We start from the raw sequence: 21,847 nt of genomic DNA, 5'->3' as shown, positions 1-21,847 counted from the left end.
CTTTTCAGAGCCAAATAGAGAGTGTTCACGGTTATCTACAACACTATTTAGATGAGGTGTACTGGAGTAGTTCACTTCAGTTTAAGCAGTATCACTTCCTGTCTCGCAGTTCTTATAATATAAACTACAATTTTTGCAAACACAACTATTTCATTGTATCCTTTTCTCTGCTCCTTTTGTGCTGCCAGACCCATGGAGATGCTGATCACTGGGTGGTGATGTCAGCAGGATGCCGTCTGTATAACAAACTATTGACACGTCTCCTGAATACTAAAGACAAATATTTTCTGCTCGACTCTTTTTTTTTTTTTTTTTAATCGACTCTGAATTTCTCTATTAAACATGAATATTATAAGAAAGTATAGGTTACTCCTGCAAGTCTTTGACCTTCACCCTCCTTTCTGTTGATGGTTCGGTATGACGGCGATTTACAAATGTAATCTTTCCCTCCGGTGGCTGTTTTTGTGTGTTCATTTTGATAAGAGAGGATCAAAATCGCATTCTTTGTCGGAGAGCTTTCAAAGTCCTCGTCTGGTGCCACGAGGGTATCACAGCAGAATATGGGGGATGCTCCTCCGAAGCGTCTGTTCCACCGCGGCATGATGGGACCTCGCCGCTCAGCTCAAACGCTACTATACTCATGCTATATAGGAGCCCCAGCAGGATGGCTCGCAGGTGTGAGACAGATTAGTATATGTCTGTATTAGCTTGAGTTCCTGTGTGGGCAGTAGTGGGGAAGTGGCAGCAGAATGTGTGTTGAGTTGTGAGTTGAATGGGGGGAATAGAGCACTGTGTGGGTGGGTGCGTATATATGTGTGTGTGTGTGTGTGTGTATATATGTGTGCTAGCTCATCTTGAGTGCTTGTGTGTGTTTTAGTGTAGTCGGATGTATAAATGCATGCACAGTAGGTGACTGTTGTGTTTCTGTGTGTATCAGTGTTCCATCTGTGTGTGTGTTTGTGTGTGTGTGTTTGTGTGTGTGTGTGTGTGTGTGTGTGTGCGCGCCATGCAAGCAGTGAGTGGCATTCTCTTTTTGTTCCCCACTAATGGCATCCTTAGCAGGGCTGTTACGATGGAAACCACGTTGCCACGGAAACGCAGCCTGTCTCTGTGAATTAGAAGTATTTCACTCCCTCTCTTAGCCTCTCTCAACCTCTCTCTCACTTTCTGTCACTCTCTCTCTCTCTCTGAGCCTCCCTCACCTTCTATGTCCTCTCTCCCCGTTCCCGTCTCTTTCTGTCTTTCTGTCTCTTCATCTCTGTTTCTCCTCTCCACCTGTCTCATCCCTAAACCTGACAGGGCAGCAGCTGACGCCTGAAGAGAGGTGTGCACGTACATGAAAGAGAGAGGGGACAGACTGACAAGGGAAAAAGAGGGAGGAGATAGAGAGAGAGAGAGTGAAAAGAGGAGTGGGAGTGGAATTTTTTTTTTTTGTGAGGTAAAAACTATCTCTGAGCGTGAAGGAAAGGTGGGTGGAGGGACATGCAGAGGTTTGTAACGGAAGGGTTTGGGGACGGGAAAGAAGAGAACTTAAGTGGGGCAAATGTTCATGTGAAAGAGCACGCAGCAGTGAGGCAAATAGATGCGGCCAAAAGTATGTGGACGCCAAAACAAATATGACTCCAATCTTCTGGGAAGGATTTCAACAAGATTTTGGAAACTAGTTTCAAGGATTTGCTCCCATTCAGCCACAAGAGCATTAGTGAGGTATCGGGAGATAAGGCCTGGTTCACAGTCGGCCCTCCAGTTCATCCCAAAGGTGTTAGATGGGGTTGAGGTCAGGGCTCCACACCAAAGTAAGAAAACCATTTCTTTATGCACCTGGCTTTGTGCACATAAGTCTTCCCCAAAGCTGTTCCCACAAAGTTGAAGGAACACTATTGTCTAAAATATCACTGTATGCTGTAGCATTAAGATTTCACTTAATTGGAACAAAGGGACCAAGCCTGAACCATGAAAAACAGCCTCGGACCATATATAAGCCATACAGTGTATAATGTTATGCTCACATTAACAGAAGAGAGACATTTACAGAGCAGGGATAAAATATTAAAACGAAAAAAAAAGGGTTGATTAGAAAAGAATGACGAGATAGAGAGAATTAAAGGAGGCAAAGAGAGTTTGAGTCCTGTTCCACATATGGAGGGAATATAAAATAGGGTGAGAAAACAGAGACAAAGAGCAGGAGGGGAGGAACTGAGAGCAAGAGAGAGAGAGAGACTGATTATGTTTTCCTAAGTGCTTTCGGCATTATTGGAACTGTACTGTCTTCCCAAACTAGGCAATTTGAATTAACATTGCAGGGAGAGTGATTGAGAAGGGGGAGTAGGGGTGGATGGGGGGGGTGGAGAAGCAGGACGAGGGAAAGATAGCGGGGAAAGAGTGAGAAGAGGAGAGGGAAGGAGGGCGGGAGGGTGAGGGGGACAAAAGGGCGGGTTGGCAGGGAGACAGAGAGGAAGAGAGTGAGGGTCTGGAGGGAGGACAGAGAGATAGATAGAATAACTGGGTTCAGAAGTAGGACACAGAGAGAGATGGCAAGAGACAAAGGGGAAAAGCGTGAGAGAGAGAGAGAGAGAGAGAGAAAAAGAGCATTCAGGGTTGAGAAGACTCGCAAGACGAGCCAAATTGAAAAAATCAACACGCTAAACTCTACTTTATAAATTCCAGCTGGGTGCTGTGCATAATAATCCATTTGAAGGATAATAACTTTAGAAATTCTACTTTAAATATTCATTCTAAATGCTGAATCGTCAGACCAGAAATCCATTTGGGGAATACTAATAATCCAATCAAGAACAGGAGGAAAAGATAAAACAGGGGAATGAGAGACAGAGGAGTAACTTGAAAGAGAACGGACAGATGGGTTTGGATAAAGTGCACATTATCACCAGCAGAGACGGATGGAAGGGACAGTTAAGGACACAAGTGAAGAAGGTTGAGCGTGGGAAAAGAGGATGTGTGTGTGTGTGTATGTGTGTGTGTGTGTGTGCTGGCAAAAACAACGTACAAAGTAGATAGAGACTGATAGAGACAGAGGGTCGGGAGTGACGCATGTGCAGGACAAGTGCAGATGGGACGAAGGGAGACGGATGTGAAGCGACAAAGCTGAAAGAACAAAATGTGTAACGAGAGAGGAAGAGGAAAAAAAAAAAAAAGTCATGCAAACTTAAACAAGCTTTGAAGCATTTGTCTGTCGTCTCTCTCGCCTTCACTCCCCGGTCCCTCCGGTGTCAGAGTTTATCCTCTCCTCTCTACCAGGTACTCTCCTCCTTCATCCCTCTCTCTCTCTCTTTCCATTTCTGCTTCCCTTCTACAGCACACGCCCCTTCTTCCCTCCTTTTATACCTGCTTCCTGATTGAAGAGGAGTGACCCCTGCCCTATTGACTGCACAGGCCAGACAAATAAAGCAAACATTAAGTCACGCTTTATGCTGCATGTGGAGCGCATTACTCTGAGGAGGACAGGGCGGCGGCCTGATAGAAATGAAATGCCAGTGATGGAGCACCTGCCTCTTTAGTCTAATGAGAATCCCGGTCAGGTGATAATTCAATATCGTTGAGAAGAAAAAGGCAGAGGTGGATCCATGATGCTTTGCATCAGGACAGGGATTTTTCAGGTTATTTGGGATTATACTTTTCTCTGCAGGGATGAGAATTCCATAGATTTCTAGATAATCCCTGTCCACACATAAAATAAAATATGTCTCTCAGTCATGGGCTTCTACTTAATTTCCATTCACCATCTACTGTTTGTGGAAGAAATAACATAAAGACTTCATAAAACAACAATATTTGACTAGTTTGTGTGCTGTTTGTGTGTGTGTCATTGAGCATTTACTGTGTATGTCCATCATGTCCCAGCTGGTTAGTTTCAGTTGCGTAGAAGCTGTAAATAGATTTTCAGTTTTTTTGGCCAGTGCACCTGCATTTTGGACACAGATGTTTTGGCCTCTTTGAAGCTCTGTGAGTTTCCTCATGTTGCTTTGAAAACTCACATATCAAAGTGCACATTGCCAGACCTCTTTCATAACCAACAAATGCTGCTAATTGGCATTCAATGTAATATGACCTAACTTTGTACCAGGGTTTGTACCTGTTGTGATATTAGTCTTTTTTTTTTTTGTACACCAGATTTTAGAAAACGGTGTCTGCATACTTAAAATAGCTTTTACCACTCTGCCAGTACACAATTTTAGGCTGCTTACACTATGTTGCATTTTTGTTTTTATAGACACATTTTTGTGAAATCCACAATTCAAGAAAAATCTGACATAGTAGATTTTGCATTACTTTGCAATATTAATAGAATGCATTTGTTATGTGAGGACGAGTGTATGACAAAGAATAATTTGCTAATTAATGCATTAATTAACTTATTTAATGAGCCTATTAGCATATTGTAACTGGTTATGTTTAATAAAACTGTGAATATGACGGGACGATGGGCAGTTGTAATAAAGTAATTATAACAGTACGTGTGTATGTGCATGTACATCACTATTATGTCACCTTGTTTACTGCACTGAAGCCCGGCTTACCTGCTCAGTAAATACTGTTACTCCACTAGCCCTCAGCTAGTGATTGTGCAATACATTATGGCTGCTTCCTGAGTTCATACCCTGAAAGTACTCTCAGAGGCGAGGTAACTCATCACGCACACGCCTTACAGCGCAGCTCTGAACCTCCATTACCTGCTGTGGGATTTGTCTGGTGAACGTAGCCCGCCCGCCTCGCTAACTAATTCACGTCGTCGTAGGTGCTGCTCGGGTTTACAGTTCACATGTATCTTACCTGCATTTTTATAATACAGGGTGTGTTATCTCGGTAGTTTCACGCTTAAGGTGAGAAACAAGGTGCGACCCCACGTCTTTAATCTCAGTGTTCAGCATTTGTTTTACTGTAAGTAATGTGCTTTGTACAGTATGTTTGATTTATTTTTTGTAATGTTATGAAGCCAACCCATTGGCTGAGCTGCTAATGTGTGTGTGTGTGTGTGTGCGTGTGCTCATGCACCACAGTGATACCGTGTTCTGGCAGATATTTTTAGCATCTTTTTAAAATTAATACATTTTAATTAAGAATTCAGACTCTTTGGATGGAGAAAGAGACAGACGAGAGATGTGATGAAGCAAACAGATGTATGAGAACAGTAGGAAGGTAATAATAAAACAAGGTGACAGTATAGTATAGAGGTAAATGCAGAACAAACATTTGAAATGACCCTCAACAAATAAAATAACATCTATTTTTGGTGCATTTCTCTCTTTTCACTCTTTGACATGAAGGCTGGGTGGTACTGCGACGTCAGTGTGTCCGTTAAATACCTGTCATTACAGAAATACACATCATATGTAAATGTGCGTCTGTGTGTGAGTCACCAGCACATTCTCCAGATGCAGGATTCAACTTCTGTTCAGTGACACAGCGTGCAGGGAGGCGAGGAGAGAGCGGATGTGACTGCCAAAAGCTGGCTTTAGTGCCACAGCTGGTATGTGTGTGTGTGTGTGTGTGTGTGTGTGTGTCTGAATGTACACAGGTGCACCTATGTGTATGTTTTTACTAGACTCGCTCGCAAATGCGCATGTTTGTGCGTGTTTCAGCACAGAAGCCGTACATGTGCGCTCATCCATGTGTGCGTGCTCATGCGCACAGTCACAGCGAGGGAGAGGAAGAATAGCTCGCACCTCCACAGTGTGTATTCTGTGGCTGCTGTTGCAACCAACTGTCAGGCAGACAGGAGAGAGGGAGGAGAGGAGAGAGAAGGGGGATGGGAGCAGGCTGACTAGGTGTGAAATCATAACCAGTGCTTATGGATGTAGAAAAGCATACATCAGAGGTGTTTATACGTATGAAATGACAGCCGAGGGGTTAATTGGCCAGTAAAGGGTTCATATGCAGCTTCCATTTATTATAAACCCAGCTGTGAATCAGAAACTGGAAAAAGGTGCTTGGATTGATTATTTTTAACCCACATCATTCAGGATGATCAAACCCTGCTCATCAAAAGGTTTGATGCAATGCCCAGAACCTTTGGTTAATATTCTCATCCCTGGTGCTTTATGTGCCACTGCAGGCCAGGGATCAAATGCCATCAGATGATATTTCCAGTTCATCTTTAGTTCATTCTGCTTTGGTTGCAGATTTCCTACTGTTTTAATAAAGAACATCAGAATATTTCTTGGCAGTGAACTCTGTGTAGTTTGATATTTACACCAAACTGGACCAGAAAGGCTCGAGTCAGGTCAGGCTGAGTAATATTTCTTACTTATTTTATGAGATTGAGTTGGACCAAGGCTGAAAAACACAGACAAGGTGCCATTTTTTTAAAATCATTTGGTTTACAGTTTGAGACTTGAGCTGGGTTTAGGTTTAGGTGCTCTGGCCTGCAGTCAGACCAGACTCAAAGTTTCAGCAAAACTCCATGTTTACATACTGCAGACAGTGGTGGAAGAAGTATTTGATAAGTAAAAGAAGCAAAACCAAAATGTAAAAATACTTGCTTCATCCAAAACTGGCTTAAGAACAGATGTATCAGCACAGTTGGTCTAATATACTGTTGGGCAGTTTAGTCATTTTGAATAAAAACAACAACTGAAAAATAACTTTTTCAAATAAATGTAGTGTAAAAATAACAATATATCCCTCTGATATGTAGTGGAATAAAGTTCACTCAAGTTCAGGTACCTCATCATTCTTCTTAAAAACAGTACTTAGTACTTAAAATGTACTTCAGTCAGTATTTTCTACCACTGTACAAATAGTCTGAGTTGGGAGGAAATCATTATTCACAAAATGCTCCTCTCTCCTTTTGCTTGGCTTTTAGAATTCAAACTGTACAGATTATACATAAAAAAAAAAGCTTTATTGAAACACGAATGTCAGCTGAGCAGTGTGTCAGCCAGTTTTCCTGTCTCTCCTCTGTCCCGCTCTCCCCTTTCTTTTCACCCCCAGTTCAGAATTCAAAGGTGAGCTTTAGCCAAAGCCAGTGTTGGATCAGCAGTGCACCACAGCAGAGCAAGCTCTCTTTTATTATCAAACCTGTTTTTCAGTCCCTCACATTCTTGTTCTGCAGTACAACCACAGATATGATGTGCTTATGTGGCTACTGTATCCACTTACTATTGACACAGCACACGGCGGCAGCGCGCTGAACCTTTTCTCTTGGTTCTCCTTATTATCTCGGCCTGCTCCTTCTTTTCATTTCATCTGGTTCTTTGTAAATGCCGTATCCAGTGGTGTGAAATCTGTTAATCGATTGTGACACTGATTGTGGGCCGTTGTTGTAGGGCGACTGTGGCGACGGAGAAAGAAAGAGAGAGAGACAGAAGAGCCAGGGGGATAGAGAAAGAGAGTGGATTGGTGTGAGGTAGTGCACGTGAGTGAAGAGTGTGCACGTGTAAAAGAGAGGGTGTGAGAGGACGGGTAAAACAGAAGGAGAGGAAGAGATGAAAGAGAGAGGGAGCACGTGCATGAGAGACAGGAAGAGAATAATGGATGGGCAGAGTGTGCGTGCACGCGTGTGTGTGTTTGTGTGTGTTTGCAGGGGTGGGATTGTGAATGAAATATTCCTAATTGCCAGGCTGAAGGTTGCAGGTTGCTGGTTTAACGGCTTGATGACTCTAATGGGCCTTTGTGTGCCATTTAGATATTGTTGTGGTTAAAAAGCTTTGGCAGCCACAGAGGACGCCTGTCACGGCAGCACACAGAGGGAGAGGGAAGACGGGCCACACTTGTGTCTGTGTGTGTGTGTGGGGAGGAGAGAGAGACAGGGAGAGAGAGCTAAGAGACCAGAGTGGTAAGTGTGACAAGAAGGAAATACAGTTTTTTCATCTGTTTTTAAGAGAGGACGCAGCGGCGGCAGAGAAGGGCAGAAAGAAAGAAAGAATATTAATGATGAAATGATTTAATCACATTAAACACCAGATGCTTCCTTGATATGTGGAGCAATGTGTTTATGACACCATTCTATAAATCTTAAAATCTAAATTTGACCCAAACAACTATTCTGCGAACTGTTTCCATTCAACATGGCATCCCAAGCTCTGATTGACTTTACACCAAAGTAGTGAACAACAGACCATATCTTCACCTTTCACACCCCGACTAACACACGTGTCCACCAAATTAAAAAAAGCTTTTGCTGCTTTGTAGATGGAAAAAACTATTTTGACTCGATCTGGTATAACAACATGTTCCTAATGTGGTACACAGGTGAAATCATATTACATAACTGCTAACAAGAGAGAATGAAGAGAGGTTGTCTTGGTCAGGTGATCCTGAGGCTCAGGTCCTCTAACAGCACGATCTGGACCAACCAAATTATGGCCAAAGAAAAAAAACAGAGTGAGAGACTGATGGACTACTGTGATTGGTGGACACAGACAAACCTGGCAACCCAGATAAAACTGACTGTGCCAGTTCTGCCAGCAGCAAGAGGTAGAGACAGAGCAACAGTTAAAAAAAAAATGAAGTCAAACTCAAAAAGCAAGAATTCTCCACCCTTTCAGACCAAAACAAAATTCAATATTTTCTTGGGGAAAAAAAAACTGGTGTTGCTGTAGAAGCAGCCAAATAATGTCAGAGCATGTCATAGCCTGAGGGAAAACCAGCAGAACAAAAAACATGAGCTCCTTTTTAAAATCTGAATCCTCTTTTGATTTTTATTTTATGCTTTTTATTCCGTGGCTCTCACCAGTAGCAATTACATCCAGTCATTAAACTATATCTCATCATATAGTGTTTATTCTTTTCCTAAATGAATCTGCAACCATTTGTTTTTCTTTCATACTAGCAAGTAACGTAGTTGTATAGTGTATGTTGTGTATAAAGTGTAGTTGCAATGTAAAGCTTTTGCAGCACTGTAATTATGCTCATGCTAAAAAAAACTTATTTTAAACTGAAAGAAAATAGAGAAAAAGAGACTGAGGGATGCAGAGGAAGATATAGAGGAAGAGGAAGATGATGCAGTCTGAAGTATTCAGGTTTTGACTCCGTCTGTCCTAAAGCTAAACAACCTCTCAAATCTCTCCCACAAGCAACTCTGTCTCTCTGCTTCCTTGTCTTTTTTAAAGCTTCACTGCCTCCACTTTCTTTTAATGAGGACACACACACACACAGGTGCACACACACACACACACACACACACACACACACGGACACAGGTAACCACAAGGGCACACCAAAAAGGGATGTGATGGTGACATAACAAGGGAGTGTCTCTACACGTTAGCATCTTAAGAGACTGTGAAAAGGGAGGGAGGGCAGTGTGCAGAGGAGAGGAGGGCTTTAAGTGCTTGTGCACGGCTTTACGAAGCAAAAAGAGGGTTAGTTAGTCAGGGAGGGAAGACTGGAGCGAGTGAGGTAGGAGAAGAGGAGCATACAGATTGGCTTATTGTCTTAGCACGTCTTCTAACATGTTCTGTTGTGGAGACAACCCCCCGCCACTGTCACGCCAATAAAGCAGATTTGAATTTTAATTTTCATCACAGAGAATGAAAGGAGTCCTCGGTGGGGGAGCCTTACTAGTGAGGGATGGGGTAGTAGAGACAGAGACCGGGTGGTCTCTGTGAATCAGAGATGAGAGAAGACTGTAGAGATTGTGAGAGAGGGGAACACATCGTATTTTCTCTTTAGCACGTGCTTCCCAGTAATTTCTCTCTCGCATCATTCCAGCGATACAGAACATCCGTTACATCCGTCACCGAGCCGCCGCAGCGCCAAAACCTCTTGCACCCCTGTTTCCGGAGGTGTCGGAGAACGAGGACTTGAGGCTTATTCTGCAGTTGCACTCGTTAAGTCACTGTGGATGAGGGCGCCAGCTAAATGCCTGAAATGTAAATGTAAAAAATGCAGCGGATGGGAAGAGCAGAGGAGATAAAAGAGGAGGGAGATAGAGAGGGTAGTCTTTGCTTTGGGAGGGATGGGATTTAAGAGGCGAAGAGGAGGAGGAGGAGGAGGAGGGGGAACGGAGATAGAGAGGGTGGTCTCGCCACTGACAGTGACTGAGAGCGAGCCTTTATCGTGTTGCCAGGAAAAGAACACAGAAGCACATATCAACCGTACTCTCACTCTATTTCCCTTTGCTCTCCGTTCACCTCCTCCTCCGCCTCACCCCTCGCTATTTCTCTTCCCTCAGAAGATCGTTCAGTTGCATGTTCCAGTCATCTCTATAGGCTGAAGACAGTTTTAAGTACAAACGGTGACCTCACATACCGATGTTTTGTAGATAAACTGTAAAACTGGGGGTGAGGTGAGGAAACCCTGATAGTGGATTAATCTGAGATGAGAATGCTTGTGTTTGTGTGTGTGTGTGAGTGAGAGAGAGAGAGTGAGAGAGAGAAAAGTCAGTTTTCATAGTGTGAAGTTGCAAGAAACAGCCTCAGCATGATGATGGCTCTGGGCCTACAACTGACAGCACAGCCCAGGTGCACTCTGGGATGTATGATAGATGAAGAGAGGGAGGAAGGAAAGGGACTTACGGAGGAAAAGAACAACAGAAGGAGAGAGCAGAGGGACTTAGGCTAAGGCTAAGACAAGATGGAGGGAAAAAGTTATAGAAGTCCTGAAAGAGAGGGTGAAGACAGAGGAAAAAAGGCGAAGGAAAGGGACAAAAGAAGGGAGCGAAGGAGGGAGAGAGGGTGATAATTGGCGGAGAGATGGAGAGCTGAGAGTTGAGGGCAAGCCGGAGCAGGAGATTGAAATCAGTAGATATGACAGGAGTGGAAGAGATAGCAGAGGACAGACTGAGAGAGCGGTGGGGGAATAAATGGATTAATAACATCCCTCATCTGCACCTTACTGCTTCCTTCCCGCTCAACCCCAGCATCACCTTTCCCCATCTCCCCTCTGCCTGGAGCAAGGGACAGGAAGAAAGATGTCTGACTACAGAAGCGTGCTCACCTCCCTGACTCCCTAAACCACTTTACAGCCGCCTTGGGACATTTTGTGGTCCTCCTGAACCTCAGCGTCCTCACCGTCCCCACTTCCGCTCCCAGCCCTGTGACTTCTCCTCGCTCTTTACTGAGGAAAAATGTCATGTGAGAGTTGTTTAAAGAGTATGCACAAAAGACTGTGGAAGAAAGAGAGGGGTTGTGGCCAGTGGCAAAGGTCACGAGTCAGATACAAACTCATAAATCTAAGCAAAGCTAAAATACCTGGAAGTTGTGTTAGATAAGTTGTGCGAAATGTAAAACTACTAACTGAAGTACAAGTAGATGAGGTTGGTCAAATGAAATTGTATAAATATCTAAGGATGGAGTTTTCTCTCCATTTTCTCTTCATCTGGGGATGATGAGGAGACTCCTCAGCCAGTCTATGTCTCTGTTTATCTACACTATCCTCCAAAGTTCAGTCGTGTATAAGTTGTACATATGTACATTTCCTTAGGCAAATAAAAGCCAGACTATGTCGATATATTTTGTAGACTCACCTTTCCCTGCCGCCACCCTGTTTAGCCTCCTTAGCCTAACTCCGCCAGACACACACACACACACACACACACACAGAAAGAACTATTACTATTCCACCAGGACCAGGGGACAAACAAGAGCAGCAGCAGCAGGAAAAGCATCAGACTGCAGAGGCCCCTCAGTGGGTCGTCTGCTAAACTTAGAGCAGAAATGGGCCAGAGAGAAACAATCTGTGCGTTTGTGTGTCGGTGCCTGCGTGTGTGCGTGTCTGAGTGTTAAGTGGCATTAACTTGCATTCAGACACCGTCTGACTGTGTCAAGATGTGTAACAAAACAGCCTGTGTTTCTTGCCCAGTTTAATTTGTTCTTTCTTTCTTTCGTTCTTTCTTTTTTCTTTCTTTCTTTCTTCTTTTCTTTCTTTCTTTCTTTCTTTCTTTCTTTCTCTCTTATCCGTTTAATCCTTGGAGAGGTGCAGGCTGTGACATTGTAGTCACATTGCAATCAAAATCCTGTTGAAGCAAAAATTAGTCAAATATTTTAATGAAGACCTGCAGTTTTTTTTTTCTTCTTAAATTAAGGTTCAGAAAGTACTTAAAATAAGGTCACTGTTAATTAGATGATGGTCTGACAAATGTGCAAGCTAATTAAGCGTGTATGTGTTTGATTAAAGATAAGTCAGCTTCCATGATAAGAAATAGGATGATAAGGCATGAAAAGAGAGAAGTAGAGGGAGAAAGAGAGACGGGGGTGAGGGGAGGTTTAATTGAGGTAGAGATAATAAGTGTGTGTGTGTGTGAAGGGAGAGAGTGAACGGGGGACAGAGAGAAATGAAGGGGGAACAGAGGGGAGGGCTCGTCATCAATACGTAATTTCAGTACACGTGGTGATGGCAGCTTGTGCTCCCAGGCTTTATCAGAAATGAAAGCGCTCGAGCACTTTGTGTGTGTGTGTGTGTGTGTGTGTGTGTGTGTGTGTGTGTGTGAAGTGCCTGTGGCTGTGGTGAGTTTATATCTCCTGCCCACTGTCTTTTAAATTCTCTATATTCCAGCGAGGGCCAGCTGTTCCCCCTTCCTCCCGCCTCACCTCCTACTCCAGCTCTCTTTTTTTTTCATCCCTCCATCCTCTTTCCCTCTGTCTCACTCTCCCACACTCTCTCTCTGGCTGGCTTCTCTTTCCATCAGGCAGTGCAGCAGCAGTCAATAGCAACCCCCCCCCCCCCCCCCCCCCCCCCCCCTCTCCTCACCCCACCCCTCTCGCTCAAGTTCAAAGGAGCCTTTATAGGCAGGATAGAAATATGCATCGCCAAAAAACCTCCCAGCAACAGACACCATCACCTCTCTCTGGCTTGTTCTACCTTTCTATCTCTGTCTTTGTCTCTCTTCCACTCACACTCTTTCTCTCTGCCTTCGCCTCGTCGCTACTTCCTCACAAAGGGAAAAGATACCTGTATGGTATATAGTACACTTCAGGTTTATTAATCAATATTGTTGCTAAGGGAATCACAAATTGGTATTTTTATGGGCTAATGATGATGTACACCCACAATTCCATCCAATGTCACACATTTCTTATAGTAGTTTATGTATAAGTATTTTATACAGTATTTGTATTTCAGGATAGGTAATTATTCTGTATGTAAGGTGTAATTATCTCCTTTTTTTCTTGTGTATTATCCTATTCTCTTTAAAAAAATTGTATTTATGCATCTACAAAACACATGGAATCCAAGGGATAACATATTTAAAGTGCCCCTCCACTCGTAAATGTGCTTTTCAGTTGGATGTTTGAGCTTCACTGTGCAGAGTAATGCATGTGTTATGATGTATATATACTGAGTTTGATACTAGAAGTCTGTTTTCACATCCATCTGCTGAAGAGGAAAGTTTCTCTGTGCTCACTGAAAATTGGAGTTTACGCTAGTTTGGAAGCCAATCCTGGTCCTATATGATACTTGGAAAGTGGAAACTTGAAGCCTTCGGTACATATATACTTAGAATGGACTTTGCAGCGAAATAGGAGACATCTTGCATCCAGTAGTTAAACTTGTACAATTTTTTACTTTTAAAAAAACATTTGCACATTCATAGATTATTGATTTTTATTGAAGGAGAAGAATTTTAAGAATTTAAAAAATTCTAAAAATAAACACATTTTTGTGGAAAAACCTTATCAGACACAACTTATTATTTAAAGAAGAGTATATTTTTAGTCTTAAAACATATTTGGAGTGGAACTGTTAAGTATTTCCAACATAGTCCCAAAATGTTACAAACCAAGACAAAACCACACAACACAAAATTGACAAATAAAATATTTAAAATCCAAATTACATCTGTACAAACTAACCCCAAAATAAACCAAATGCATGTCTTAATACATATAATAACATAACACACATCTAACTGATGACTCAAGTAAATTAATTAATTGATACTAATATACACTCACTAATATTTCCATAGTTTTTTTATAGCCTGAGGCTTTCTTGGTAGTACTATCTTTGTGTTGCTTTACCAGCTGACGAGCGCAGACAACCAGAAGTAAGTCATTTCTGGTGTCACTGTATAATTTGATGTAAATGACTGGATCTTTAAACATGTCCAACACCATGTGAGCTTTCATCCATCCTGAAAACACAGAGGAAACATGGTCTCCGTAGCCTGAACGACGGCACAGTGTGTTATATTGTAGTGAGTGATGTTTACACTGTTTCCTGTGATTAAATTTGAAGTCAGTATATCCAGAATGCAGCAGATGTAAGTGCAAATGTACATTATGTACTTAACCTGAGAAAGTGTGTTCCCATGTTTCACTTTATGTGCTTTATGTGATTACTGTACAGTACTCTTAGCCATTTAGCGGTGCACCTCCTGTTGTTTTATTGTGTTGTTAGGTGTGTGTGGAGTGTGTATGAGTGCTTGTGCGTGTCTAAACCAACACCTCAGGATTTGTTTGTGATTGCGGTGTTGATTTGTCGTTTTGTATTGTGTGTGTGTGTGTGTGTGTGTGTGTGTGTGTGTGTGTGTGTGTGTGTGTGTGTGTGTGTGTGTGTGTGTGTATGCGTGTGCCCTTCTCTTTGAGCGTCGGTTTCGAATGCAGCCATGTTTTTTGCGTATGTGCTCACATGCCTGCATACGAATGTGTGTGTATATGTGTGTGAGGAAGTCAGTGTCTGTGTTTAAAGCCATTCAAATGTGTGTGTGTGTGTGTGTGTGCGCGCATATTCCAGAGCAAGATTGGAAGCGGGTCTATTTCTTTTGCAGTCACTGATGTGCCCCTGTGTGTGTAATTGAAATACCTGAGTTATTGACTCTCTCTCCCCTCCAAGTCAAATAACTGCTGCAGGAGTGTGTGAGTGCACTCATTTGGAGGCTCTGGCGCAGAGCAGGCAACTCTGGCAGACCAAGGCCTGTCAACCGTGGAATACACACACACACACACACACACACACACACACACACATAGAGCATGGTACTGAGGCCAAAAGTACACAAATGCAGACACACACGCGTTGATACAAACTGACACAAACATGCTGAATCACACATAGATACATATATAGAAACCCGTGTGTGTGCGCGGAAACAGTCGACTCGTTCCGTCTCTATCCCACACACCCGTTTTCTCATAGAAGAGGGCACACATGTGTCCCGTCTCGCCTTTCCTCTCTCTGACAGCAGCAGTCCTCTCTGGTTGAACAACTCAGGCTTAGCCTCCTCCTTCCTAAATGGCTGGCTGACTGCCTGACACACACACACGCACACACACATACACACACAAGGACACGCACACACACCTCCGTTTGCCTGCTCCTTCACTGACTCCTGGCTTCCTGCCCCTTCACTGCTCACTCGCTCCGTACAGGATCACAGCCGTCTGCCAGCCTGCCCTCTCTTCCTCTCCATTCATCCTATTGTCACTACATTGTCCTCTGCCTCTGTCCCTCTGGAGACTTCAAATCTCAGCTACATCCTCGCCGCGTTTTGTACATCTCTATCTGTTATTCTCGCTTGCTTAATTCCTTTCTCTCCCTTTAGTCTCTCGCTGTCCCCTCACTTTCTCTTTTATCTATTCCCTCCTCTATGGTTTCATCTGCTCTTTTTCTATCTCTCCATCTCTCTCTCCCCTGTCTCCACCGGCCATTCATCCCGCTGTATTGTGTGTTGTAGTGTATTGTTGTCTGTGTACAGTAGCCAGCACTGACGTCAGCCGTGGATCCACAGTGAAGACAGTGTCCGGCTCAGAATCGTATTCAAAGCCTCGCTGGCCGGCTTCCTGCGTCTGGCTGACTGACTCGCTGGCCCTGCTACCCCTTCTGGGAATTTTAATACTCACTAATCGATCACTTTGTGCCAACAGAAGTGATAATGTGGCCAGACCCTAATTATTGTCGCTGTAAATGAAGAGAGGTGTTTTGCAGCACTTCATTTTACTCAAGGTTTCTTATCATTGAACCTGCTCCCACCAACGATTTCTTCTTTTTTTTTTTTTTTTCCTCCCATATCTCTCACCCTCCCCCCTTTTCCTAGCTTTCCATGTCTGTCTTACCCTTCTTTTAGCATGTATTTTTCTCAAAGGCTAATGAAAATTCTGCAGACCTCTGGCTCCCTGAATGAGTGCGTTGGACAGTACATTAATACTGCTCTTAAGAAGAGAGAGATAGAGAGAGGAAGCCAGAGGAAATGGGGGGGAAACAGGGTGGCGCGGGGTGCTGTGTAGAGGACGAGGATAAAGGGGGGAGCGGGAGTGTGCGAGTCTGGAAATTCAATTATAACTGTGCCCTGGCAGTAATTCCACTGGTATAAATGGGACAGCAGAGCGAGAGAAGAGATGGATAGAGATGGATGAAGGATGAGAGCGAAAGAGGCAGAGAAGAGATAGAAAGTTGAGGAACAAATGGATTCAAGTTAGCTGGGAAACACGACTACAGCATCAGAGCGCGCATCATTATTTCATGATTTTTGAAACACAAACTCTTGTGTTGAACTTGAGCATTAGATGCACACGTTTTATGTTTCACACAGCACGGCATAATGACACGTTTCTAACCTCACGGATGCAGCGAATTACACTCATTATTTGCGAGAGTGTTCGGCAAGTGTTTCACAAGCGCATTGTACCTCTCAACATGCCACCTCAATGGTATAGCCCTGATCTCATTAATGCAGAAACAAGGTAACAGATCAGCCCATGTGCATCCCCAGGGAGGGGCAGGTTAGCCTTTGAAGTTGAGTGAAGCACAGAGAGAGTCCTAAGAAGCCAGAGAGATTTCAACACCCTGCCTGCCTGTCAGCAAAGGCTGATTTTACCCACATATAGTCCACAAACATGAAACGCACAAAAAAATTAATCCTCATTCATATAATTTGCTGTCGACACAAGCGCACATTAAAAAGCAGAAACATCCAAGAACATAAACACACTACTGTGCATTGTGTACACTCACAGACTGACTCACACACACACACACACACACACACACACACACACACACACACACACACACACATACGGACAGTAACGAGCTCTTGTCGCAAAACTGCAGAGTCTTGTCTAGACTAGCATTTCTCACCTCCTCCTCTTCTTCTGTCCAGCTCAATATTCCATTTCAACACTGGTGGCAAGACGCAGGCTTGGATATCAGTCTGTGAGTGATGTTTATCGAAGTGTCGTTCTCAGAATGTACTGCTGTTTGGTTGCGAGATGCCGTACATTCTGTATCTCTCATATTTAGATTTATAGTCTCCAAGGGAAGGGAGTTAGTTGGTGAATGTTTTATGTTTGGTGTGTCCAGGACAGGTGTTTGTCATTTCGTTGTCTTATATCTTGTACTTTGCAGGCTGCATTGAAATTGCGTTGTTCTAACACGGCTGTAATAAAACAAATGGATGAAAATGATTGATGAGATTAAGGACAGCAGCTCTGAGTTCCCAGAATTCGCTCCAGCCACCCCCGTGTACAAACTCATTAAAGGAGTCATAAAGGCAACTAATGAAAATCATGACCGGTATCATTACAAGCCCACTGGTGTCCTCTAGCCTTTCTCGTCTGCGAGCGAGAGAATAAAGGCAGCTAAATTAATGTTCGCACCAATAATGTTACAAAACCACTGCTGTCTGTCCTTTAAGTAGTAGCTGTTCTCCTCTGTGTGTAAAGCCAACTAAATTAAAGTTCAGGCCAATATTGTTGCGTAACCGTTTACACTCACCTCTTTGTTCCTCTGTGTTTGTTTCTGTCATTTTCAGGATGACAACTCCATGTTCTTTCAGTTCGGGCCCTCCATCGAGCAGCAGGCTTCGGTCATGCTGAACATCATGGAGGAATACGACTGGTACATCTTCTCCATCGTCACTACATACTACCCGGGTTACCAGGACTTTGTCACCAAGGTAACCGCACTCAGCCGAGACAACATGCACAAATAATCAGGACGTAAAGGCAAGATGACACAGAACACAAGATGAATTAGCCTCCATCTCTGATCACTTTACTGTCAGAATGGAAATATTCCAGCCCTGTTCTGGGAAAGTTATTTTAAAATATGATGCTGTTGTTATGAACCATAGACTGTATGTGTGTGATGTCACCCACTGGTTTGCGTTGCCAGTTTGAAGCCCAGAATTGCAGCTTATTCTTGGCACTATCTTTTCCATTTGGAGCCAGGATCTTCCAAATAAGGAGTATGGGGTGTTGCCTTTCACGCTCTGGAAACACACCCAACTACCTTAGACCGAAGCTAATGTTAGCTACTTTAGCTAAATTGTGCTAACAGGACAGGTAACACAATCAAGTAACATTAAACTCAGATGAAATATTGTGACGAGTGACCTTTGTGCGAGTCCCAGAGCCAGGGAGAGTCACAGGTGAGCCAGCTGTCAATCAACACCCACACGGCAGACATCAAAGCTACTATAAATCTTCAAATCTTATTAACAATCATTTCCAAAAATGACCACTAGCACAATTATTAGAGAGCCCAAAGTTAGCGATTGAGACCATAATGACTTGATGAAAAACTGTATTGAGTTAGTATTTATAGAGAGAATCTGACGCTTCTTGAATGTCTAGTGGCTGTCAGGGGCATTGCACTTTAAGGTACTTCCACATTGGTTTCAACCTCAAACTGTGGCAGTTGCTGCTTGGTATGAAATCAATCATTGAACCTCTGAACCCTTCTAATGATCCCAGTCAGAGGAATTTTATCAACCATTATATGATGTTAAAAAACTATGACATAGTGATGCTATGAAAAGCTACATTCTCATACAATAATGCAAAAGGTACTGCGGAACAATAAGTGACAACTGAAAATGATAAATGATATGTATCTTGTATAAATTTGTCCGTAAACTAGAGCATTGATATACACTAAGAAAACTAAAAAAACTTCCAAGTATTTCACTTGAAGATTTCCCAGACAAAACAACAAAAGTCAATAGAAACAGTTTCAGAATCCTTGTCATTAAAGCAAACTTATGTCTTACAGTCAGCCTCCTCTTCCTCTGTCCCATCCAGATCCGTAGCACCATCGAGAACAGCTTTGTGGGCTGGGAACTGGAGGAAGTTTTACTACTCGACATGTCCGTAGATGATGGAGATTCAAAGATCCAGAACCAGCTGAAGAAGCTCCAGAGCCCTGTCATCCTTCTCTACTGCACAAAAGAGGAGGCCAACACCATCTTCGAGGTGGCCCATTCTGTTGGGATTACTGGCTACGGCTACACGTGGATAGTTCCCTCGCTGATAGCTGGAGACACTGATGTAGTGCCTGCAGAGTTCCCCACAGGTAGGAAATTACGACAGGAAACGGAGACATAATTAGGAATTAGAATGGGATCCCATTTTTATCTGACATAGTCACGGTGTGGAAAGATGTTTGCTTGCCCTGAGGTCAAATCCTAAACCCTATATAAGTACAACAATTACATTACATGCAGCGTTTGATTGATGTTTATCCAAAGTGTCTTAAAGGTGCCATGAATGCATCAATTGTCTACATAGATGGCCTCAGTCGGAATAGATGGCTTTCCACTACAGGATGAATGACTAGGGACGAGGCAAGTCAGCAGTAAAAACTGAATTACCAACAAGTATGTAGGTAGAAATTTAAGGTTGTCACATTTAAGAAGTTTTGTGCACCATCCATTCATATTTAATTTATTTGAGTACTGACCATAAGCGATGGATGGCCTTAAAGTGAGACTGTGTAACTTATACTGGGCAGCAGCCATTATGGGTTAAGAGACAGTTATGAGAGAAATGTTTGAAATTATTGTAACTGAAGCACCAGTAGAGGAGAGTCATAAAGTCAACAAAATGACTCAGTAATGTCAGGTACAATATAAGCTACTGGTCATACCAGACCAACTGAGGCTGTAGCAGCAGAACACCTTAGTGTATTGAACGGAGCAACGGTCTGTTTTCTTGCTTATGACTGTAACATTTTATCTGCAAGAGGAGGAAATGTGGTCTTTCATTTTTTAAAAGTTACATAGTCGATCCAGAACCTCAAGTTTCACATCTTTATTTCACAGTCTTCACCATATGTTGATGAAGACCATGAGATGCAATTAAAAGTTCTGGGAAAGTTAGTAAGTGGTAACTTGAGTTAAGATTCTCAAGGTCAAGAATGAACTTTCTCACTCAAGAAAGGAACATTTTATTCTGTCACTGAGGACATCTGTGCTTGCAGAGCTGACAGGACTTTCAGCTGGATCAGAAGCAGCAGTCTCATGTTGCTGTCGTTGCAGTTGTGGGGATGTTAGCCTTCTGTACAGTAACCTATTGTTTTCATTGATGATGCAGTGCTGACATGTCTAACTTTGGCCATCATTAAGACCAGGCTAAAATTATAAAATGTCAGTAAACGCTCATGAAAACAAAGGCAAAGGTTGTCTTAAGTTTGGCCTTCTTGATAAAACAGAAGGAACACTAAACCTTTGAAATGCTATTTTCCAAATCTGATTTAGAGCTGGCTATTAGGATTTCTCCTGCAAGAGAAAAAACAAACTGACCTTTCTTCAATAAGAAGTGAGGGAGCGCTACTCCCCCACTCCCCCCCCCCCCCCCCCCCCCACAACACCACTGGAGGTCATTCTAACCTTTGAAGGTCAAATCTGGAACCAAAGTGACATCCGAGTTGGGGTGCATTAACCACTCAACCTGCTCACGCAATCTGTCAGACACATCTGTCAGACTGCTTCATGTAACATGTCTTTCAGCACTTGGGGGTGGGCGGACGCTTTCAGAAAGGCCAACTCTCAGTGGGAATCAAACCTTTAACTGTTAGTGACGTCGCCACCATGAAAACCGACGGAACTTTCCACGACTTGAGTTTATTTTGCTCGCTGTAGGAGAGTAAATTGTACAGCAGGTAGTATATTAGCGCTGGACATATGAGCTTGATAATTTGTTGGTGTTTGGCTTGTTGATTTACAGTGAAGGGAGATATTACACTGCTGCCTGTCCTCAGCAGTTTCTGGGAAATGGTTGCCAGGCGGAACCTGAGATCGTTGTGCCGTTCAAGCACCATAACTCAAACTTTTTACCTCTGCTCTCTTATTGGCATCCATGGATGATTTACTCTTAATGGGAGAAGGGAGTGTGTCTGCACCCCTGTGTGTATGTGTGTGTGTGTGTGCCAATGAGTGTGTTTTGTGCATTTGTGTTTAATGTCTGTGTGCATTTATCTGTGAAATGTGTGATTGGTTCATGGTTTAATTTGCATGAGAAAATAATGGGTGAGTGTAATCAAATGGGTTGTGTGTTTGTGCTTTTGTGTGTACCTCATATGGCGGAGAGCGCCAGGGTAAACAAAACTTTGGGTGTGAGTGTGTGTTTGTGTATGAATGTGCTCTGAATTGCTCTGTGTATATATTTGTGTGTGTGTGTGTGAGTTTGTATGGTCCAAATTAGGGTTCCACTCTATAAAGTTTGATATATTACCATATCAGTTATGTAAATCACACAACAACTTCCCTCTTGATTTATGTTGCCACGGAGATAATCGTGACTAGCTCATGTATTGCCTGGATGATTATGAAGTGGAGCTGGCAGAGTGGCTGCGTTGATGGACACTCACAAACCTCTTTCAGTTAACATTGAATTATCATGGGATTAATCACATGAGACATAATGACAGATAGTAGGCTAAATATCATCCACTCATTTAATGCGTGATGAATAGGATACTCGGGTCCTATACAGTGTAATACAATATGATACTCAAAGTAGGCCTTTTGTTGAACTTAGTCTCCCTCCATTCAAAAAACATGTTTTTCTTCTTCTTCCTACAGTTGGATGTTTGAGCTTCTCTGTACAGAGTTTGTTTTTAAATTCATCTGCTGAAAGTGGAAAATTTCTCTGTGCTCATTGAAAATCCAATTTTAAGAGGAGTATTTGCATATTCATTCATTCTGAATTTTCCAATGAGGGAGGAG

General features: G+C 42.9%; 1 protein-coding gene across 4 annotated transcripts in view; it reads left to right on the top strand.

Annotated features, from left to right (window-relative positions):
• LOC122966201 (glutamate receptor ionotropic, NMDA 2B-like) overlaps positions 1 to 21,847 on the top strand; it is a 121,715-nt gene that overhangs the window by 54,981 nt on the left and 44,887 nt on the right. For all 4 annotated transcript variants that reach the window (XR_006398348.1, XM_044330213.1, XM_044330211.1 and 1 more), the window contains exons 6-7: positions 17,654 to 17,797; positions 18,924 to 19,194. Coding sequence is in view for 3 of the 4 variants with exons in the window: in XM_044330213.1 (XP_044186148.1) it covers positions 17,654 to 17,797; positions 18,924 to 19,194 (415 nt within the window). In the remaining variant the exon portion in view is untranslated. The remainder of the gene's footprint in view (positions 1 to 17,653; positions 17,798 to 18,923; positions 19,195 to 21,847) is intronic.

Source organism: Thunnus albacares, chromosome 17 (assembly GCF_914725855.1).
Source record: "Thunnus albacares chromosome 17, fThuAlb1.1, whole genome shotgun sequence".
NCBI classification, from domain to species: domain Eukaryota; kingdom Metazoa; phylum Chordata; class Actinopteri; order Scombriformes; family Scombridae; genus Thunnus; species Thunnus albacares.
This window is presented reverse-complemented; position numbering and strand designations above follow the sequence as displayed.